Genomic DNA, 15,652 nt, shown 5'->3' with positions numbered 1-15,652 from the left:
TAGTGCCTGTTCCAAGTACAAGAATTGAAGTCATAAGAGCTTTCGTACTTGTGGCCGGTTAGCTCAGTTGGTTAGAGCGTGGTGCTAATAACGCCAAGGTCGCGGGTTCGATCCCCGTACGGGCCACTGTAATATTTTCATTTTTTTCGAGGCTGATCTTGGGATAGCTATAAACTGTCCAGTTTCAATTGATTTACTGTGGTACCACTACCTACAAAAATACCAAAAAAGAATTTAGTTACAGCACTAGTACCATGATATCTATACACCTAATCAGTAAAACACATTTGGCCTTCAATTTATATGCATGAGTCTGTTTATTTGAGTCACATTATAGGTTTTCTAAAATGATGCCGCAGATTCATTTGTTTAAAATGCTGTAAAATCTTTTAAGTTTCTTGCACATGTCATCTTCTGTGCAGCATTCAATCCTGCTCTCGATGAGCTGTGATAGCTTATTGTAGAAGGACTTTGCCCACTGACGTTCTACACAGTGGACCGATATGTTGCAAACCTTGTGAAGTACCATTACTAACTTCTCATTGCTGCTGACCTCACAGCGTTTAAAGACCCATTCCACCCACCCTTCCCAAATATTGTCGTCTGTGAAATTCAAAGTAATGCTTTCTTGGGTGGAAACAGACTCTGGCTCTGTGTTATACAAATCATTCCATATGGCTCTATAAAGATAAGAAACAAAGAAAAACATCAGAATTAAAACAATCTGTAGAAATAATCAGGGTTTTTATTTGCTTTTAAGAAAAAGTAATTTACTTACACAACTTTTTTCAAAGGATGTGGGTTCAAATCGTTGAGTGACAACAGACCTCTGGAGCTCAGTCGGTTCCCCTCCACCCTGAAAGCACGTATTTTAGAGAAGCATACCATGAACAGAGTGTAAAACAACATACCGATCTTTAAATGGTGAATAAATTGACCAACATGGATTATAGTGCCCCGTAAGTGAAAAGGAAGAATCGGTCATCAGTTTAGGAAGATTTTGAATTTCAGTCCCTTAACTCTCATTTCCTTAAAACCTATTGGTTGTCATGAGTCAGTTTCACAAGGTTCTTACCACAATTCCTCAAGCTTTCTTTTCACACGGATGGCACTGCCAAGAGCCTGTAGTTCATCATCGCCAATATTTGACCATCCTAGTCTATAAAGGGGAACAGAAAGTTACACGACTCTTAGAAATAATGAATTTCTCAACTAGAAAATTGTATCATTGCTTTTAAAAGACGCTTAATCTAAAATTGAAAAACTTCTACGTATAGAAAAGGGTTGTTTGAACTTAAGTCTTACCCCAGGTAGGTGACATTATCTGAGACCCTCAGAACATCTGCAATGACCTGAACTGCATCCATATCAAAGTTGTTTTCTCCAAGCCTAACAAATAAAACTGTATTGTCGATATATGAACCAACACTTTGAGTTGTGAGAGAAATGGTGGCAGATGTTGAAAAACAACATATCACCTTTAACTCACCAAAGACTCTCACATCTAACCAGCAGAGGTTGAATATCTCTGAGTTCGTCACAGCTCACTCCAGTCCCAGTGAGATCCAGCTCTGATATTCTGCCCGTTGTGTGGTTTAGGAAGTACTTGATGGCATTGTAATCCATGTGAGAGAGTGCTTCATCACTAACGTTAATCCTGAGTTTCCTCGGTTGCACTGCCAGAGCTAAAGATGGGTCCTGTTGTTCAAACAGGCAGTGTAAGCAGTTCAGAATTTGGGCTCCGTTCTCACAGAGCATTGTGAGATCTGTGATGATCTTTTTACGATAAGTTTCCGCCTTTTCCTCGCTGCAACACAGCCCAGCCTGCCTTGATAGAAAACTGGCGTTCCGGTCGGAGAGGATTCCAGACAGGAAGCGGTTGAACAGGTCCAAGTGTCCGGTGTTTGATACCTCTGCAGGACTTGCTTTGCCCTGAATCTCATCTGGTAAGGGCTGATCGGTCAACGCTATGTAAAGCGCAGCGAAGAACTCCTGAACAGTGAGATGAGCAAAGGAGAACACCTCCTCAGTGCAGCCGGGCTCTTGTGCAATGGTCTTGTCAAGGAAGGTCCCGACGAGGCTGCACCCCTCTAACGCCGCCACATCTCGGTCACTGCTGTAGAATAGTGTTTGGTGCTCCAGAAGCTTTTGGAAGGCAAGTCGACCGAGCTTCATCACGGTGTCGGACAGCTTCTCCATCGCTCCTGTGCCTTGGTCTTGAAGACATGTTTTAGCTCTTTCCTGGGTGTGAGAACGAAGCAAGGCCACCAGATACTGCACGTAGATATCCGTCATGGTCTTGGGGCTTTCCCCACAGAGATTTCTGCTGTCTTTGAGGATGCAGCACACGATGTAGCAAAATGCAGGTATGTAGCAGAGCGTCAGCATCAGTTCGTTTGCCGATACCGTTTCAAACATGCGGTCAGCAAGCGCAGCGTCTTGGAAATATCGTGAGAAGAAATCCCGGACCTCACCTAGGGAGAAACCAGCGATGAGAACAAAGCGGTCGACGCAGCCCACGGGGATGTGGCTGACGGCTACAGGCCGACTCGTCAGCAGGACGGAGGCGTTGGGGAGAAGTTCCCCCAACAGCAGACTCCCCACAACCTCCTTCACCTCTGCATCTTCATCCGGCTCCGTCACAAATGCCTCGACGTCGCAGCTCCTGTGGTGTTTGAACTCATCGAAGCCGTCCAGGATGATCAGCAGTTTGTCGTCGTTAGCCAAGACGTTGTCCAGTTCCTTAGCGAGGTGCCTGTTTTTACGTAGGACTAACTCTCGGAGGTTTGTGGGTTCGTCGATCAGATTCAAGTCTCTGAAGCTCATGTGAATAATGAAATCGAAAGCCAGGTGCTCTTTGCTTCTCCCAAAATCGAAGAGCATTTTCTGCACCAGGACGGTTTTCCCTATTCCCGCCACGCCCGCCACGAGGACCTTCCTGACCGCAGATTTTCGGTTTGACCTTGAAAACAGTTCAGCCGGTGTGATTTTCCTCTGCGCTGGAGTATGTTGCAGGTGTAGTCGTCTTTGTCCGAAGGTGAGCACCTCGTGCCTTTTCATCTCCAGGCCCTGGTGTCCGTCAACCAAAATGAGGCTGACGTAACGTTCAGAGAAGAGGATTTTCTCTCCGTGGCGGCTGTTGTAGAGAAGCATGCTCTCACTCCTGCGCCTGAGAACATCCTTGTGCTTTTGTTGAACTTTGTTATACTCTGCAGAGGAAAAACATCACAGATTTTTCTTTTTTTTTTTGTTACACTACATCAAAAGTTAACCATTTGAAATGTCTCAACAAAAAGCTAAGCACAACTCGGGACACAGTTTTTGTAATTTAGCCTCGATACAGCTCCACATTAATTAAATTTGATTTCTAAGTGAAGACTTTCACTTTTGATTCACTGGTTATAACAAAGAAAGGGTCCAAAGCCATTTTTACCCATCCCATCTGCTTTCTCAGGTCCAAAACTAACTGCTAATTGGCTGCAATGCAGTTTCTAATTTCCTTACAAATTAAGGACATAAAACACTGATTTTACACGGTTTAAAGAGTCAGTAAAAACAACAACAAAAAAACATCTTGAGAGGATACTTAGTATTCGGCACTACTTCCAGCAGTCTGATTGTGACAGATCTGTATCCAAATAGTAATAAACACTTCATATGTCCATAATTAAGTCTGTTAAACCTGCTAAAATTGCTGCAGTCATGATCTAATCTGCTTCATATCATCTCAAATCTATTGTGTTTTAAGTACAGAGGTCACATTGCTGTCTGCAGCATCCAGTTTACCAGTGTCTGGTCCATGTTTGGACGGAGGTTGAGCCTCGTTCCTCTCTTCACAGTGCTGAAGATGACTTCTGATGGAGAGAAAAACTCTTGCTGCCTCCTCGCCTTTACACTCCAGGATGTCCAGAACCTTCCTGACTCTTGCCCGGGGTCCCCGCTGACACAGCACGTCCTCACGGTCGTCTCGGGTGAACACATCCCGACTAACCAACGCTTCCAGCGCAGAGTCAACCTGCGCCTCCAGCTCGTCCACAAGGGAAACTCGCAGCACTCTCACTGCTGTCAAACAAGAATGACAAACATCTTTCTCCCCCATGACTGATCCAAAATAATCCACAGAGTTAGCAGAGAAAAAAGGCCTCTTATGGTCCCAGTTTGAACTTATGGTTCATTCATATTTTCTTCTAGAAGCAGGAGGCTATGAATGTGTTTCCCTCTTCCAGAGCCGAGAAGCATAATGTGAGCTGAATTTATTAAACAAAGAAACAGGAAGTCCCTGCTCCCTTGGAAAAATACGTTCAGACAGAGAATCACGAAGATATGCAGAATTGAAACCAGTTCATCTAGTTGATGATGTCCTTTAGTGGAACCTGTTTAATGAGCTGAAAACTGGCAGCACGTTAACTCATTACAGCCAAGCTGTTATCAAAAAGAACAGAAAAATAACACTCAGATTACAAAAAGGAATGTATTTAGTTTATTTTGTGACAAACCAGGCATGAGCAGAAATGCACAAAGTCACCAGCAGAGGGCGCCCCCTGCATGTACATCCAATACAAGCACACGAAGGCTTAAAAAGCCCAAACCAGCCACTATTTACATGACTATGCACAAGAAAACTCATCATAATAAATAGTAAAAATGACAAAACATATATCTACTGTACATAACTTAAGAGCATAAGTCATATGTTAATTATATTTTCCTGTTGCGATGTCAAATATCCACACCCCAAAGAAAGACCCAGTGGTCCCCACCGAAGCTACTTACTGACACTAGAAACAAAAAACTGTTAGAAGTGCAAACCCTGCTTTTCTGGTACGTTGATGTAAATATGTCGGGTTATTAACAATCCTTACAAAGTTGCCTACTGTACAATGAAGTAACACTGAAATGTGTCCAAAAATAGCCGACGTAGGTCGCAGTTGTACTGAAGAAATGTATTTCTAGGGTCAGGACCAGCTGGGGCTTCGTTACCGAAATGGGGAACTGCTACTCTCAGGTCACACTTAAACGTCACAAAGTGGTTAAAAAGAACATTTTGACAGAAAAAGAATCACAAAATAAAATATCTAACAAAAAAAAAAAGAAACTCTACAAGCCGTGTTCTCAACAAAGGCGTTGATGAGTTCTGAGTGCAAAATAAGACTTTTTTTTTTTATTTTTAAACAATAATTGCTTCACTCATATACTCCTCCTATAGTGCAGCTGATTCACGCAGATGTGTTTATATTGTGTTCCTCTCTATTCTGCACAGGACTGCGGCTCAAACACCTGCGATCCTGCTGTCAGGTTTATTTCCTCAGTGGCTGACACCAATGTATAATTAAACATGAGGATATTCTCTGCTTCCTCATTTCTTAGCAGCATTACGCTGAGCTTCATCACCAAATCTACATTAACACTTTGTTTGGGGACTGTTGCAATAGAAGTAAACACACAACTACCCAGTGGGTTTTGGATATGAGGCCAATCAAACATGAAAATAGCTGTGATTATGATGAAGTTGCTATGTTAAACAGTAAAGGGGAATTTCAAATTTCTCTTTTTGCGATGTTGGTTGTGTTGCAGCTTGATGTGATTAAAAAAAACCCGAAAACAACAACAAAATTCCATTCATGCAGGAGGGTTATTAATCAGCAAACTAGTTCCCCCACAAGTTTCCAGTGCTCACAGTGGAAACGGTTTGCACCGTTTGGAAAGGAAAGCTGAAGTTCAGAGCTTATTAAAATAAAAAAAAATAAAAAAGAAAAGGGAAAAAGTGAAACTGAAGCCTTCGTGAATGCACACGTTGCCCCTTCAGGTAACAGGACTTTCAGATTGAAACCCACACGTGGTCGTCCTGGAGAAGAGACACGCACATCGGCTCGGGGCATGACAAAAACAGACATTCCTCCTCCACACTCCGCTCTCCCCACCCGAGACCGATCGCTGGAGACGGTGGTGAGGTCAAGGATGGGGCTTAGAGGTTTCAAGTGTCCGCTGGTTCCCTCCGCGACGCCTCCGGGTCGCTCAGACGCCTCGTACCCGGCCACCGCCGCCTCAGGTGTTGCGGCAGGACTGGCAGCAGCGGCTCTTGAACTGAGGCAGCGGGCACAGCTCCAGCTGGCGGACCTTCTCGCAGTACCTGGTACTGTCTCGACACTCTCCTGCGGGGACACAGACGGGGTGACGTTAATGGATGCTGAAAACCCCCGAGATCAAGCAACACAAAGGAAGTGGCATAGTTTTGTATTTAATTACAAATCAGTGGAGGTTCGAGGAATTTCACGAAGGCTGGCTTGAAAAAGTCCTCCAGGAAATGACCAGCTTTCATTCGCACTTTCTCTTTGTCTCGCATTGATACCCCCGGGTTATTGACTAACTTATAGAGTTCAAAGGGCAGTACTTCTGGAGTCCCACAGGACACGTTTGACACATCAGAAAATCAAATCAGGACGTAAAACAACATTTGTGCTCATGATACAATTATTCTTGCTCAAAGTCAAAGTTTACTTCTAATTGGACCATTTTATTTAGCATCAGACCCCAGGAACATGACATATGACTGATGGAAAAACTGTTCAACAAACTGTAAAATGTACATTTAAACAAGACAAAGTAATTTCCAAAATATTTCCTATGAAATAAATAAAATGTTAAAACGTCTATATTTTTGTTCTTTCTAAATTCTAATCTTTTTTAAAAGTTAAAGGTAGAAATATGTTTGAAAAACACTGAGGCGGGCGGCGTGAAACACTTTTGTTAACCCGTTTAGGATGAAGATACCGTTCTTCTGAACTTGAAGGCTTTTTGGGAAAATTCTAATTTTTAAATGTTTTATTTCTCTACCTGAACATATTTGAATCATGATATGGAGAAAAAAAAAACAAGCAATTAAACTTCTGGTTTTATTCTAAATTACCGACTGTTTAAAATACACCCATTCTGTATGAGATCAAAAGGAAATGATAGACTGATATAATATCAAGCTCTGTGAAAGACTGTGAGCCAACAGATCTTCAATTAAAAAGGAAAACATTCCTAACTTGCTAAGGATTCAGAAAGTTCAATATTTAAGGGTGCTTACATTTCTTCTTCTTCCAGAGTTTAAAAAGAGGGACCCTCAAGATTTAGTTAAAAGTCTTGCATCCATTAGTCTGACCAGCCATCCTTATCATTGTCTTCTTCAGTACAATAAATTCATCCAGTTTTTCTGGATTCGACGTTCATTTCCAGGGGTTAGTACGAAAGGACATAGAGGAAACTGCCTGTGGACGCCGCTGGATGGATATAAAACCAACCAGAGAAACTAGTAAAGTATGAGACGTAGGTAAATGACAACCAGACTAGTACCCCCTAAAAACCATCTGAAATGGGGCGCAGTGCAGTAGGAGTGCTAGTGAATGACTGTCAGGTTTTCAGTAAAAAACAATGTTGATCAGCTAAGTTATTGTAAAGAGAGGCTTTTGGATGATGGTCATTACATAAACCTCACCTCTATCCTGTCGTGCTCGGTACGTTCTGTACCGGGGGGAAACGGCTGTGAAACTAGGAGGGGCATTGGACCAGTTTCATGAGAGAACTTTCACAAAGTGAACAGATATGACTGGTCAGGCTGAGCAGCCTTGATGCACGTGCATTTGTGCGGTTGGCATTAGGGCTGAACGATTAATTGCATTTGCGATAATATCGCAATGTGATAAAACGAGATTTTCTAACCGCAAAGGCTGCGATTTGACCAGTCACGTGATCTGGTCACGTGATCTGGTCACGTTGCCGGCAGGGGAAAAAAAGTCAACAGTACCGCGTGTCCGCGTGTAACCTAAATCTACCATGGCCTCAGTTTTAGGGTTCGGCCAGGCGGGGTTTTATAAATATATGGGCTTTATAAATGTATTAAATATATGAGTGCGGAGTTGGCGTGGCGAGGAGCTGCGCGCGGTGAGGAGCACGAGCCGGGGGCGCGCCGGCGGACAGTGGAGTCGCGCTGTGAAGACTGAATTATGGTTCCGCGTTAAATCGACGCAGAACCTACGGCGTAGGTTACGTGGTGACCCGCGCCGTACGTTGCGCGTACAGCGTGCCCTACGGCGTAGGCTCTGCGTTGGTGTAACGCGGAACCATAAATCACCCTTAAACCACACCTGCAGCCCGTCAGCTCATCAGGAGGTTAAACAGCGGGGCTGCCAGTTGTTCATTGCTGGTTCGTTTTGTTAACTCTGTGAGCTTTGTTGGTTTGTTTGTAAGTTTGCTGGTGTTTTTTTTTCTCCCTGTGATTTTTGAGTTATTTGTGAAGAATTTCTGAGTTCCCTGTGAGGAAGGTTTTTTTGTTCCCTGTGGGAGTTTTTCTGTGTTTTTCTATTAAACTACGCCTCGTTTTGGCTAAAGTTTAACCCGGTTTGGTGTCGTGCGATTGGGTTCAGAGAGAAAGAACCATAACACTCGTGTGTACAGACGTGTGTAGACGTGTTAAAGAGGTAAAAGCCACAGATTTGCTTTCTTTATTGTTGTAATCTGTGCTTTAAATAAATCTGACATTGTTTATTATAAAACAGACTGATCTATTGCTTGTGTAGTTGAAAAATACATGAGAACAGGACCTTGAAAAAATAATTGCATATTAAATCGCAATCGCAATATTGAGGAAAAAAATCGCAATTAGATTATTTTCAAAAATCGTTCAGCCCTAGTTGGCATAGATAAATTGCATATTTTTTGATGGCAGCGCCGGTGTAGAGTTTTTTAAACAGGTTTTGTCCACAATATAAGCTTCCATCCAGATGTCTGGTTACAAGAATGCTTTTGCTTGTGTCAGCAGAACAACTATTTACGCGTTACAGCAGCCAGCTCCGTATTAAAAGACTTGGCCTGTCTGGACTCCAGACTTGTCACCTATCAAAATCATTTAGCACATTATGAAAAAAAAACACATAAAAAACTAAGAACGAGGACCTAAACTGTCGTGCAACTGCAATCCACTACATTAGGAGACTGGGAAAACATTTTATGTACTGCTTTGCTCCATATTGTCCAAGGAAGAGGCATCCCAGAGGTAAATATCTGATATGTTTTCTTTTTTTACTAATGTGGGGTTTAGATGTTCTGCAAATCGCTGCAGTAACTGCATAACTGAGTTTAAAACAGACCTCTCAGAAGAATGTTAAATGCAGTTACCCACGGCTGCACAACATACTGGTATACAAGCATTTCAGTGAGATTTGCGTCACCTCTGCCGCAGGACAAGATGTTGCAGCGCCGCCAGCTGGGGGGGCGGGGCCTCCAGATGCAGTGATGTTCCCGCGTGGCCTTGCCGGTGCGATGATGCTTGCAGGTCACCTGGCGTGACTGGAAGCCGTGGCGACCACAGGTGGCGGTGCACTGCGTCCACGGCCCGACATGCCAGTAAAGGGCGCACGCTTCTGTGGAGCAGTTCCTCACCGAGCCGGGCCTGGACATGACAACGCATGTGAGAAACAAGGTTCTGCTGACACGGTTTTGAAAAGGACAAACCTTCAGTTCTCCAGTCTGACCGTAAAACTGAGGGCACTTTTTCTTGTTGTCGGTCAATTAAGAGTCCAGATTTTTAACTACTGAATTCTTTAAATGTCAGAATAATGAGAGGGAGAGAAATTCTGTCTTTTTCTTCAATAACTCTAAGTTTGCATGCACCTGGTTATTATTGGTACAATTGCCTTTAAACTGTTTAACTTGGCTCAAACATCTCGTATAGACCTCCACAAGCTTCTCACAATGTCTTGATGGAATTCTGGTCCATTCCTCTTGGCAGAGCTGGTGGAGTTAAGTTTGTGAGCCTTGCTCACATTTGGCCTCTCAGTGCCGCCAACACATTCTCTATAATACCTGTGATGGTCACTCAAATACCTTCATTAACTCTCTGTGAAAAATCTGGAGTAATCTCATCGGGTTTGGGCCATTTTCGAGTTGGAAGACTGATCCATACCTAACATTTAACTGTTTGGCTGGTGATTTGAGATGTTGCTTCACGATCTTTCCTCGTTGTGCTCTCTATTTTGTGCCACCTTCATACCTAACAGCTGGGATGGTGTTCTGAGCCCAGCAGAGTTCTGCCTTTTTTACCTTCAAAGATTATGATTATGAAGACCAATGAGATACATTTATGTCCCATCAGACCAGAGGACTCCCAAAAAAATGAGATGTTTAGCTGCAAACTGTAATCTGTCTTTGTTATGGTGGTTTTGGAGCAGTGATGTTTCAGCTCCTGCTAGTGCAGAGCACATTTAACGTGGATAATGGTACTCTTTCGAAGTCTTTCTTTGTGTTACTGAGCTTCATTTTGCACATTTTAGACAAAAAATCATCTTCATCCTGAGCAGTATGATGGGTGTGGGCTCCTGTGCTGTTCATACTTGCATTATATCTTCTAAACAGATGAACGTTGGACATTCATGCAACTGCAAATTGTGCCCAAATTCTCCCTCTCTTTTCCATACATATTGGTTGATTTATTTAGTTTTTTCCACAATGTTATGCAGTGAGGCCTTTGGGTTTGGAGGTATCTTAAAACACAGTTTTGGCTCCTACATGACATCAAAAGCCTCTAATGCTGAAACAAAAACAACAGTGAAGTCTCCAAACTGTTTAGGGCCTCAATCAAATTGCTGAATATACGCTTTTGACTTTAAAGAAAGTAATAAAACATTCCCTATAGAATTTTATCTTTCATTATTCTGACATTTTTATGAATGAAAAAGAAAAAATCAACAATCTTGGAATGACCTAAAAGAGGAAAAGTTTCTTAAACTGTACTGTCAGACATCGAGAGAAAACATGGAGTTAGTCTTTTTTTCCTAAACTTAATTTAATCATCTAGTTGTAACTGTAAATATCTATATACTGGATATACTGTATGCAATTTTACGTTGAAGTCTTTGTTTACCTCTTGAATCCAGTGCACATCCTGTAGGGAACTTTGGTAGCGTTTGCGCCTTGGCAATAAACGTGTCGGTTCTGTGTAGCCAAACTGGGACCCACACACTGGCCTTGACACTGAAATGCAATAAAAATTAAAATCACGTCCAGTGAAATCCACGTCTAAGAGCGAAAGCGTGTGAGAACCTGTTTCCGACTCACCGGCCCCCAGGGGTTGGTGGCCCATCTTGTGCAGGACACAATGTTGCATAGCCTTGTACTGGAGGGTTTCCTCCCAGTGCCGTAGCACTGCCTGTTCTCCACCTCCCTGGAGCCGCCCTCCGGACCCTTCAGGCAGCGCACGCTCCTGTGCTGGGACCCCCCTCCACACGTCACCGAGCACGGCGACCAAGCATCCACCTGCCACCTGAAACCACCAGAAGGAAAACCCACTGTAATGTATAAGCCAGGGGTCGGCAACCCAAAATGTTGAAAGAGCCATATTGCACCAAAAACACAAAAAACAAATATGTCTGGAGCCGCAAAAAATGAAAAGTCTTGTATAAGCCTTAGAATGAAGACAAACACATGCTGCATGTATATAAATTAGTTATAACTGGGGGAAGATTTTTTTTTTCATTATGCACTTCGAGAAAAAAGCCGAAATGTCGGGAAAAAAGTCGAAATGTCGAGAAAAAAGTTGAAATTTCGAGAAAAAAGTCGAAATGTCGAGATTAATGTTGAAGTACAATCTCGAGAAAAAAGTCGAAATGTTGAGAAAAAAGTCGAAATGTCGAGGAAAAAGTCAAAATTTCGAGAAAAAAGTCAAAATTTCGAGAAAAAAGTCAAAATGTCGAGATTAAAAAGGAAAGGAAAAAGGAAGAAAAAAAGAGAAAAAAAGAAAAAAGAAGAAAAAAGAAAAAAGGAAAAAAGAAGAAAGGGAAAAAAAGAAAAAAGAAAGGAAGAAAGGAAAAAAAGGTCAAACATTTTTGAAAAAGCTCCAGGGAGCCACTAGGGCGAGCCGCGGGTTGCCGACCCCTGGTATAAACATACCTGTCAAGTCTCCCGTTTTGGCAGGAAAACTACCGTATTTTACCAATTTTTCCCGTCCTCTTCCCATATTATTATTATTTTCCCGTAAATTTCCCGTTTTATAATATAATAATTTTGAAACAGCAAACTGAATTGTCACTATCCTCGCGAGGACTGCCCCCTGCTGTAGCCTGGGTGGCAGTTCTCGCAAGGTTAGTGGCGACACCGGGAACAACAAATCAGATGGATGGATGTAACGAGAGAGAGGACATTTCTGCCAAAAAAGCGAAGACTTCATCTAAATATCTCTAAAAATGGGATGTGTAATTTACTTTCCTAAAGAGGAGCAGGATTGGGCTCAGTTACATGTTCTGAAAGATGAGAAACTGTGATTTTAGTTCTCACGGGGGAAGGAAAAGAAAACGTAAATGTTTCACTTGAAGACAATCAATGTGTATACGAAGTGAAAATATTTAAAATAAATAAATGTGCTTTAATTCCCCTTTGTGTTTTCATTTAGGCTCTATTATAGGAATTAAACACATAGGAAGTCTACAACATTTCAGTGTCAACAAAGGTATACAGTAACTAGCAGATTCTGAGCACATACATGTAGATTAAGTGGACAGGTAGTTATTTTAGATTTCTCATAAATCTGTCTTAAAATGTAAGATACTGAAACTTGGTTGGGCTGGTGGGACCATTATTATTAAATCCAAGACAGGTATGTGTATAAGCCTGTCCTTTTAAAAGTTTGCCCTCTAAATAGGAATGGGCGATATTTTACCGTTCACGATATACTGTCAAAAACATTCCTTGAAGGAAGGAAGGAAGGAAGGAAGGAAGGAAGGAAGGAAGGAAGGAAGGAAGGAAGGAAGGAAGGAAGGAAGGAAGGAAGGAAGGAAGGAAGGAAGGAAGGAAGGAAGGATGGATAGATATGAGCCTGAAAGAAAGAAAGAAAGAAAGAAAGAAAGAAAGAAAGAAAGAAAGAAAGAAAGAAAGAAAGAAAGAAAGAAAGAAAGAAAGAAAGAAAGAAAGAAAGAAAGAAAGAAAGAAAGAAAGAAAGAAAGAAAGAAAGAAAGAAGGATAAATTCCCATTGATGAGGTTTTTGTGTAACAAACATGGCGGATCTGAGTCATTCCAGTTTTGCAGTACAGGTGTAACTCATTTAATTGGTTTTTATCAATTCAATTTAATTGGTGTAGTTTAGTAGCATTTAGTATTATTTTAGAGCAGTGATTTGGGGGCTCCAAAGACTGAATGTGGTGATAGATTTATAGTTACAAAGGTGGCGTTGAATTGGTATTTTTTTTTAATCGTAATTTTTATCGTTATCGAGATAAATGCCAGAAATTATCGTGATAATTTTTTTTAGTCCATACTGCCCATCCCTACCTCTAAACCGTCTGTACTTGCAGGGACAACATGCATGTGCGCCACATGTGGCGCTGCAGTGGCGGGGACAGACCTGAGGTGGCAGGCTTGTCCCGGGCACAGCTGGGCTGACTGGCTGCTGTTACTCCTGTCAGGACAGGCAGGCCCGTTTCCCCCCGCACCGCTCACACGGGCACAGCTCCGTCCCTTGCCATCTGGAAATACAATGAAAAGATTTGATGTTTTACTCGTGTGTTAGGAGTCAAAGGAAAGGCATAATCACACCGATGTAGTTCAAAGAAGACATTTATAATAATCATCTTTTTCCATGGGAAACAAAATGCCAAAATGTCTCCAGTTTTTGCAAAGATGTCAACAGATGTTTACATTTCAGGTCATATTCCTTTTGTTTGTATCTCTCTAAGTGTTGATCTTGTTATTTTCTCCTAAACTTTCCATCCTTTTTTCCCTCCGACATAATCCTCTAAACCCACAAAAGCCCACCCATTATGTTGCCTTTAACCAAATTTGAATGAAAATAAAAAGAAAATACAGTTGGGTCATTTTTAAGCACTCTTAAGCCTCTTTATCCCTTCCATTTAGATTAGCTGGATGGGGCACATCTCCTTTGAAACGCTGCCTGGAACCTATAATTGTTGCCGCATGGGAAGGAAAAGCGCAATAGAATCAGGAAATCCACAGTGGCGGTTCTTTGATGAGAAAGCGGCAATCTGGTGACTGATCTTGCTCGGAGGAGACGGAGGGGCAGCGGGGCTCAGGGGCGACCCCGACGCGACGACGCGCAACCGGACATTCCCCATCACTGACTCAAGCAGACGCGCCACTAAGGTAAGTAAACGGTTACTGAATATGTGCGCCTGTGGTTCCTCTGGTGTCTGTGTGTTTCTCTGCTGGAAGAACGCTTTCCCAGAACCTCTGAGCCCAAAACCACAAAAGAACAAAACAAATTACTCTAAACTGGACTGCATGAAACTAGATTAGGGCAAACTTGATTTGACATCAGATCAATACTGACTTCATTCTTTGTATACAGAGCTGCAAAACTTTGCTTTCAGGAAATTTCGGCGGGATGTTTTCAGTCTGTGCTCATTACAAAAAATCCCCTTGAAAATTCATCACAATTAAGGGTCTTTTTTTCTTGGAGAGGCTGGTAGGCCAGTTGTTTTCCTCACTAGACCAAGTCAAACAAGCTGCCTTCCTCTTCTTCCTAAACTTCAATCCACGTTGGCTTTTCTGTCTTCTGACAAGATTTTTGTTAGAGGATTATAAGCTTCAATCAATCTTATTGCTGTTGCAAGTATATAAATGTTGTTAATTATGTTAATTTATCATAATATGTGATTTAAGTAACAATGTTAAAGAAGAATAACACATACAGTTGAAGTCAGCTTTCCAAAGATGTGATAAACCACAGTTAATTTCTGTTTTAATCACACAGGGCTAATAATAAATCCCCCTCAATCCCCCTTAATAATAAAAACCTTCATTTAAAAACTGTATTTTGTGTTTACTTGTGTTATCTTTGTCTAATATTTAAAATTGTTTGATGATCTGAAACATTTAAGTGCGACAAACATGCAAAAAAAATCAGGAGGGGGGCAAACACTTTTTCACACAACTGTAATTGTTTACGTCTTTATTGATATATATTAGGGCTGTTCGATTTTGCCCAAAAATAAAATCTCAATTTTTTTCTCTCAAAATCCGATTTTCGATTACGATTACGATTATTTTGTGAATTGACAAAAGGCAAAGAAATGATTTCAAATATGTTGTTTTTTTATTGAACATTTGCTCCATCGGGCTTTAAGTGCAAACTTTGCTCTTATTAAACCAAAAATGAATGAATAAAGTGCAAAACTCTGTAAAATAAGTTGAAAAAAAGTTTTAAAAAATATAATAAAATATAAAGTTTTATCTCTGAAAAAAAAATCAGCAAACCAGCACTTGCAAACATACAGTAAGTTATATTTCCAATTAAATAAAACAATACATTTTCTAATTAAACTAAACTGGGTCTTTGCATGCTAAATAATAATGCAACCCATGAAGGAGGTAGAGGTGTGTAATGTCAGTCATTACATTTGCTGTTCACATTTGCAAGTTTTTTGCAAGGAACACGAGCCGGTCTACCCGGTGGCATGTTACAACGCCCCCTCCTACACTAAAGAGCCTCTCCGATGGGGCACTTGTCGCAGGTATTGAGAGGTATTTCCATCAATCATTAATATGGTATCAATCATTAATATGTGTGCAGACAAGGTAAAAAAAAAATAAAAAAAAAAAGTGAAACATCGATTTTACGAGTTTCACATTTTAACATCGTTCTAATTACATAATCGCGATTAC

At 41.5% G+C, this 15,652-nt stretch overlaps 2 protein-coding genes and 1 non-coding gene across 4 annotated transcripts in view; 1 reads left to right on the top strand and 2 right to left on the bottom strand.

Moving 5' to 3' along the window:
- The first annotated feature begins 52 nt into the window (after nt 1-52).
- trnai-aau (transfer RNA isoleucine (anticodon AAU)) lies at nt 53-126 on the top strand. The gene has a single exon. It is a non-coding gene; the product is annotated as a tRNA-Ile (tRNA).
- Nucleotides 127-297: 171 nt separating this feature from the next.
- Nucleotides 298-4,099, bottom strand: LOC133420034 (NLR family CARD domain-containing protein 3-like). The gene is made up of 6 exons (XM_061709588.1): nt 3,787-4,099; nt 1,490-3,209; nt 1,306-1,389; nt 1,076-1,159; nt 779-856; nt 298-680 (listed from the first exon to the last, which is right to left on the bottom strand). Exons 1-6 carry the CDS (start codon nt 4,097-4,099, stop codon nt 362-364), a joined length of 2,598 nt encoding a protein of 865 aa, XP_061565572.1. The 3' UTR covers nt 298-361.
- A 1,230-nt stretch (nt 4,100-5,329) lies between these two features.
- Nucleotides 5,330-15,652, bottom strand: part of adamtsl3 (ADAMTS-like 3) — a 142,402-nt gene continuing 132,079 nt past the window's right edge. For both annotated transcript variants that reach the window (XM_061709867.1, XM_061709868.1), the window contains 5 exons: nt 13,377-13,497; nt 11,098-11,302; nt 10,904-11,013; nt 9,213-9,433; nt 5,330-6,152 (listed from right to left, as the gene is read on the bottom strand). In XM_061709867.1, coding sequence (XP_061565851.1) covers nt 6,046-6,152; nt 9,213-9,433; nt 10,904-11,013; nt 11,098-11,302; nt 13,377-13,497 — 764 coding nt within the window. In that variant the 3' untranslated portion in view covers nt 5,330-6,045. The remainder of the gene's footprint in view (nt 6,153-9,212; nt 9,434-10,903; nt 11,014-11,097; nt 11,303-13,376; nt 13,498-15,652) is intronic.

This window comes from Cololabis saira, chromosome 20 (genome assembly GCF_033807715.1).
Source record: "Cololabis saira isolate AMF1-May2022 chromosome 20, fColSai1.1, whole genome shotgun sequence".
NCBI lineage: Eukaryota > Metazoa > Chordata > Actinopteri > Beloniformes > Belonidae > Cololabis > Cololabis saira.
This window is presented reverse-complemented; position numbering and strand designations above follow the sequence as displayed.

What these genes read in the sequence shown, in the direction of transcription:
- LOC133420034 (XM_061709588.1), bottom strand. Translation starts at nt 4,099, where the DNA reads ATGGGGGAGAAAGATGTTTGTCATTCTTGTTTGACAGCAGTGAGAGTG. An exon ending in CAAACATGGACCAGACACTG is followed by an intron (nt 3,210 to 3,786) that starts GTAAACTGGATG and finishes TTTCCTCTGCAG; the next exon opens with AGTATAACAAAGTTCAACAA. An exon ending in CATCCTTTGAAAAAAGTTGT is followed by an intron (nt 681 to 778) that starts GTAAGTAAATTA and finishes TTATCTTTATAG; the next exon opens with AGCCATATGGAATGATTTGT.